This window comes from Mizuhopecten yessoensis, unplaced genomic scaffold (assembly GCF_002113885.1).
Source record: "Mizuhopecten yessoensis strain PY_sf001 unplaced genomic scaffold, ASM211388v2 scaffold9683, whole genome shotgun sequence".
In the NCBI taxonomy this organism is placed as follows: Eukaryota; Metazoa; Mollusca; class Bivalvia; order Pectinida; family Pectinidae; genus Mizuhopecten; species Mizuhopecten yessoensis.
Window position 1 is genome coordinate 539,238 of NW_018408170.1, and position 7,254 is coordinate 546,491.

The following is a 7,254-nucleotide window of genomic DNA, read 5'->3' on the forward strand; positions in this document are numbered from 1 at the left end:
ACATCTATATAACAGTGTACCTGGTAGGACTGAGCTGATCACATCTTTATAACAGTGTACCTGGTAGGACTGAGCTGATTACATCTATATAACAGTGTACCTGGTAGAACTGTGCTGATCACATCTATATAACAGTGTACCTGGTAGGACTGAGCTGATCACATGTCAGACGATCAGATCAGCACGGCCATGAAGAAACATAACGTAAGGTTACAAATATTGTTACTTCATCTATATAACAGTGTACCTGGTAGGACTGAGCTGATTACATCTATATAACAGTGTACCTGGTAGGACTGAGCTGATCACATGTCGGGGAAATAAATTGTCATGTTTCCCTGGTCATACTTCATGCATCCTGGGCCTCTCTGACAAAATTACTATCGCCCCCGATTTCCGAGTGAATGAAACAGATACACAGCAATGCCATGTAAGCCTAATAGTGTTACTGTTGTATGTGTCAGTGTTCAATTTTCATATAATAGGGAAACATGGTTCTTTGTTTCCCCTTCACTGATCATGTTTTGTGTATCAGATTTGATCTAGAGGAAACAAAGAAACAAGTTTCTCTACCACAAGGGCAATGAATGAATGTTAGCAGATTTAGTTTATCGTGGTTATGTAATGATTATTGTTTTCTGACAATACGTGGTTCGGGGGAGTGTTACCCTTGTCTGTTCATCTTTTCATCTGACCAGTTTAATTTGTTTTTCATTTCAGTCGTTATAATGCACCTTTACATTAGTGTAATTACAAAATCTCTGTTTATATCACAACTAAATCACCTTTTCATATCATTACCAAATCCTATTGCTAATTTTATTAAAATACTAAATACAGTAGTTTTTAAGTTTTTATGGAAGGAAAAATCCGATAAAATAAAGAGAGATGCTGTTACTAAAGATTATATGTAATGGGGGCTTAAAACGACAAATATAGAATAATATAGTGACACCCTGAAAGTCGGTTGGATGAGGTGGATTTTTAAATCAACTAGTAAATTGATAAAAATACTAGAGACTGATATTAATACATGTTTACATTAAATTAGCAAACTGTCGGAACCAATACTTGAAAATACTTGCTAACAATTATAAGAATTTTTGGAAGAATGTTTTCACTGCATGGTACAAACTGAGAGAAAACAAGGAAATAAATAGGAAAAAAGGGACATGTAGATGTGTCCATGTATGAATCCAGCATGTTGCACAATATTTTTGTGACCTTTGACCTTGACCTCTGTGACCTTGGCTAACTTTTTGTACTTAGGTCTGTTATGGACTAAGTAATGTCAACTAGGGTCACACAATTTAACTTCACAGACTATAATGCTCTATACAGCACGTTGCATGGCTTTTCGTAGCCTTGACCTTGACCTCAGAAACCTTCCTTTAGTACGGACTTGGGGGAGCTCATTGTCGCATACCCTCAGCTTAGTTTGCTTCGCTGATGAGTGAGTAGTGTAGGGAAATCAGCTGTGGGTATCCAAGGAAGGGGGAGCTGGGCGTCGGTGTCTTTCTAGTTTTGTCGGTTTGTATGGTACATAGCAAACATTATACAAAATATGCTCCGTGTTGTAGAATTGTCTAGACAAGCGGCATGGACAGAACCTTTTGGCAGAACAAGTGACACTTTTAGTCCATGGTGGTAAGTATATTTCTGCTGGAAAATCACACCCTAAATATTCCTTAAGTTTTATGAATTTGTTAATTTCAGATTTCTGATAAAGTTTACTGAAATTAAGGAAAAGTTCCATAACCTTTCATTTTTCCTAAAATTCATTACCTGGTTATACTTACATGTATAATGTACATGATCATTATAATGTGTGGTTTTAACAAATTTTGTTAGTCATAAATGTAGAAATATTTTCTTAATAAAGGGCCGGTTTCCAAAACAGCCCCTTCTCTGATTCAAATTTCCTGTTGGTGGTGCATTGCCCATGCCGTTGTGGTCACAAATCTATAAAGTATACAGATTTAGGTCACTTGGTTTGTTTTTTATGGCTCCTCAAAGTTGTACCTTTCAGAAGCTGTCTAAGTGTTGATAAAATGTGCATGTTATGTAAAATATTAATGAAAATCTAATCAAATGATGGTCACCGTAAAGAATACATTCATGGCATGATTGTGACAAAAAATCATGTTTCCATCGCGCCATTTGGCTGTTTTATGGAAGAAACAATCTCAAAAATGCCATTTTCGATGATAACATTTTAGACACAAAAACTGTGTTTTTTAGAGAATACACCCTTTTATGGGCGTTGGATGCAAACCAATTTTTATCCTATTAAACAGTACGTAATATGCTATTGATGAGAGGAAAAATCATCAAAATGTAAGTGGTGGAACATTTTCAAATGTTGGGTTGAATTAGCCTATGGTTGAATTGCCGATTTTCGACTTTCTTTAGATAATTAACAAAAAAACGAGAGTATTTGCTCGGTATGTTGAGAATATGTACACAGATATGAAAAAAAGTGAGAGAAACACTTTTTCATAAAAAAAATCCAAGATGGCTACTTCACAAGTCCCCGTGGTTGAAGACATTGGCTGACAAATAGACAGAACAACAAACAAAACGTGTTCCTTATGATTTTGGTTGGTTTTCGCATTTACGGGAGTGTTCATAGCTACGGGCGATTGTATAATACCTATATTTATAAGTTTGGTTAGTCACATGGTAACGGGGATCTTTCATATCGAGCCCCAAACATACTTTCGACATATGCACTCCGTTGCCGCATGGAAAACTATTTCAAGTTTTGTCGGAATTTCTTTACCTGTGGTTGTAATGGTCGAGGGTTTTCCAGCGTCCTGTAATACCCAAGGTAGTACAAGATACTGGAGATGTGCGCACACATTCCCATCGTTCTCTCTCCAACTGGGCACTGGCAGTAGTAGTCCTTTATTGGGGCCTCAACATCGGGTGAAACGGTGAACCGTATCCAAACGTTATATTTCGTTTGGCTTTTGTGTCGAGAATGTATTTGACATCGGAGAAGGTCTGGGGAGTGCTGGTAAAGCCACACCTCATAGTCTCCGTCATCACTTAAATGTTCGGCGATGTAACCAGGAGCCAGAGATATCTGATACGTTCCACACGTAATGGTTCTCAAGTAATCAAGATCGAGACGGGGAAACAGTACGGAAGATGCATCCATCTTGACAAACTCGGACCTTGCCCGTCTAGATAGATCCGGATCTGTCTTGACTCTCTGAGCTAAACCATTCGGTGTTGTCAAACGGTCCTTCATACGTTCAGCCATTAGCCTATCTTTGGCATCTCTCTCTGGAGATCTCTGGTAGATCGGTCCTCTAATACCATTCAGACAGGCTGTGACGGTTCGAAGCAAAGCCTCGATGACATTGATAAAGCTGTTAGACACCAATTGCGTTCGGAAGAACGTCCAGTGTTTCAGACGACCATGATAGGATTCCACAATCCACCTCGATTTGGTGATAGTTCTGTCAAGATTTGCTTGGACGTCAGAATGTTGACTTTGACCGGGTTTCAGGTATGACGGCATGCTAGCATTGAGGCCAGAGGCTTCGAGAACTGGTAGGACATCTCTAAAACCTCGGTCAACGACAACGTTGTCGTCTGGTTGTAGCCAAGTAACTAGCTTGTCCATGACTTTTTTTGTAATTGTAGCATCATTTTCGCTGCCAGTGAATGGTCCTACTGTGTCCAGAATGTAGCCATCTGGTAAGGCGATGCTCATGAATTTGAGATAGTTTCTCTTCTTCTGGCCACAGTAGGACATTCTCTGGAGCTTGTGGTCGGAGCTTTTCTGGATATAAATATAGGTGCCATCTAATATGGCAGTGGCTTTATCTCCAAAAAATGCTTCTGAAAAGACAGTATTGTGCCCGAGCAACTGTTCTCTTGTCAAGTGATCCGGACCTAGAAATTGTGGGACTATCGATGTGTCTAATGCCTGTACTATGGAGTGGAAAGTTTTGGACACACTTGACTTGGAAATTCCAAAAAGAGAAGAACACTGACTCCAGGAAATGTCGGTTTTCAGTTTTACCCAGAACAGTAATAGAGCATCGTGTGTAGTCTTGGTATATATACCAGATGAAAGATATGGGGAACAGTGCGAGTGGATTTCGAGGAACTGATCTTTGGACCAACCTGTCCAGGCCATGCATGCCGAGTCATCAAGAGAAGAAAAGCTTATTGTAAACGCAGACTGGTTCTGTGAAAGGACGTGCGACACCTCTAGGAGGTCATTAATGATTTCGGACGATTTTGATGGTAACTGAGATTCCAAGGAACCTCTACCATCAAGGACAACCTCTGTAGACGGATCTAAGTCGTTACCAATAAGGTGAATGGAGCAGACGCGGGATGAGGTGGGACACCACAGTTTGTGTGAATAGATCAGGTGATGTCTTGCACGTTTTGGTAAGACTGATGATTTTGTTCCATTTCTTGCAAAGGTAACAAGACAGAGACAGCATTTTTTGTGTGAAGATGATCCATTCAAAAGATCATGAAGGGTCAGCAACGGCAGGATATGGGACGGGGAGTCGTCTTCTTCCTCTATTTCCTGGTTCTGCTCGGGTTCAGGTTCAGGCTGATTTTTGTTCCGAAGATACTTCATGTAGCACTTCTGGCAAATAAGTGCTTGTTCCTTTGCTGACATCAATCCTTGTTGCACCAGCGTATCTAGGAGCCATTTATATTGTGGACTATTTACATTGCGTGCACTTCTGTTCTTATTGCCACTACGTTTCTTGAAGTATACTTGACACCCTTCTCCAACACATTTACCCTCCATCTTGAAACAATAACGATTGGTTTATGAAGCGTCGATAAAGTAACAAAATAGCAAGCCACCGATGATTGCTGTAAACAGCTAATACTTAGTAGTTTGGTACAATTATGCGAAAATGTGTGATAAATAACGAACAACTAATTACACAAAATAACAAGACAATATAATAAATCACATTCAATACCTCCAAGAAGCGCAGAATTGATTGATTACTTAGAACAAAATAAAGTATTTCATATGGATAATCTATCTATTCGATGTGGCGTGGTCGGCAGGCACAAAGAAAGTGAGACAAGTCAGGGTCCCAACCCTGACAGAGCCACAACGCTTTGGAGATGGGACAATAAAACAAGGAAAGTGAGACAAGAATAGCTAGCGTCGAGTCAATGATTCCGTAAACGTATAGACAAAGACAAGAAGATACGGATAAATGTACAAGGCCACACGATCAGAAAATTCAGAAGAGGACAACTTGAGATAGAACAGTATTCATGTATCAGGGTGTCCTCAGTGTAAATCTTTATATCGATACTGTTTATTTAGTCGTTACACATCATAAAACTGTCATGAAAATATCCGCTCTGATATTCAATATAAAAGTTTGTATATAATAAGCTATATAATAGGGTTTCAGACAAGGTTGTTACTCATTTCCCCTTTTCTTTCAATTTACAACCACATTCAGGCGGCGATATGAGAACGTTCCACCACATGGAATTAGCTGATTTTTGGTACACATATGAAACAAGTAAAGCTCTATCCGATTTTCTGATGGAAATTTGCATCCAAAACTATATAACGGGAGAAAATTGCAATTTTATGGCATTTTTCTTCATAATTGTGTCTCTGCAAGTGCATTTTCATCCGAGAATTTTTTTTTTATGTTTTATGAATAAACACGATGTTTTGGAAATATTTATCAAAAGAAATTTATACTATGTTGCGAATTACAATTTCGAGATAACCTTCTTTTATTTACGAACTTATGTCTTTGGGGCTGAAAATGACAACTTTATAAAAATACATTTTCACTGAAATTATGAAATCTGGGTGTTGGAAAGGTGTAAAAGTATTCTTCGGAAAAGAAAAAAGCAGTAGTTGAGCTAGATAAGAAATTATACGGGGGCAGGCTCCTATGGAGAATTAACATTACTGGAAACAGGCCCTTTAAATCAAACTTATATATTTACATATTTTTCAAGTACTGTTTCAGGTATTTAATTAAACTTTGTAAGAATTGTAATAATAATGATTATAAGACTCTATAGACAATAATGGACTTACCCAGATCAATGCATGATAGAGTTTACTACAGTAACAATTGATCAAAATTAATCAGAAATAAGGTTTCCACCTTTTGCACCCTGGTAGGGAATCTCAAACTCAAAAAGCATTTTGTCACTCTGACTTAACCCTCCTTTGGAGTGAGACCAGAATCTCACACTTTGTAGCCCTTTCTCACTCTGACTTAACCTTCCTTTGGAGTGAGACCAGAATCTCACACTTTGCAGCCTTTTCTCACTCTGATTTAACCCTCCTTTGGAGTGAGACCAGAATCTCACACTTTGTAGCCTTTTTTCACTCTGATTTAACCCTCCTTTGGAGTGAGACCAGAATCTCACACTGTGAAGCCCTTTCTCACCCTGACTTAACCCTCCTTTGGAGTGAGACCAGAATCTGACACTTTGTAGCCTTTTCTCACTCTGACTTAACCCTCCTTCAGAGTGAGACCAGAATCTGACACTTTGTAGCCTTTTCTCACCCTGACTTAACCCTCCTTTGGAGTGAGACCAGACCCCACACTTTATTTTCTACCTGTCAGTTTGAATTGAATATTAATCCGATCCTAACACACTAAATCTTTGACATTCTAATTTCCGATTTGAGGAAGATCTCCATCATCAAAATTCCTAGGGTTATGCTAGCTTATGCTCTTGGCACCCCTGTATTATGTCATGACAAATTCGAAGGATGTGTCGCACAACCTTGGGGATAACATAAGAAGACTAGTTTAATCCTTTGATGTACATGTACAGATTGACACGTACCTTCAATTTTGCTATGACATATTCTAGGGGTACAGATAACATAGGTGAAACATAACCCCTGGAATTTTGACGATGGAAGATCTCACACCTTAAGAACTTGGAGTTTAGCAACTCTTTTTATACAATACTGTACAATTTGTAGAGGCTGGGCTGGAGCAGGCCAAGAGATGGACTTTGGCATTCTACAGTGGAACGACAGACAGTCTGACAGCCCTGAGTTTGGAGGAGCTTCAGCAGCTGTTTAAAAATGTGGTTACCGTGCCGATGCTCCTCGACCCTGGCCTGACAGTGAGAGAAATGTGTATGAAGGCACAGATCTTTGATAGAGAAGGTAACACAGATCTTTGATAGAGAAGGTAACACAGATCTTAGATAGAGAAGGTAACACAGATCTTTGATAGAGAAGGTAACACAGATCTT

General features: G+C 39.0%; 1 protein-coding gene across 1 annotated transcript in view; it reads left to right on the forward strand.

Annotated features, from left to right (window-relative positions):
• The window catches only part of LOC110458647 (tyrosine--tRNA ligase, mitochondrial-like), a 34,437-nt gene that overhangs the window by 18,596 nt on the left and 8,587 nt on the right, over nt 1-7,254 (forward strand). Inside the window, exons 9-10 of the mRNA XM_021510445.1 lie at nt 1,581-1,647; nt 6,977-7,165. Coding sequence (XP_021366120.1) covers nt 1,581-1,647; nt 6,977-7,165 — 256 coding nt within the window. The remainder of the gene's footprint in view (nt 1-1,580; nt 1,648-6,976; nt 7,166-7,254) is intronic.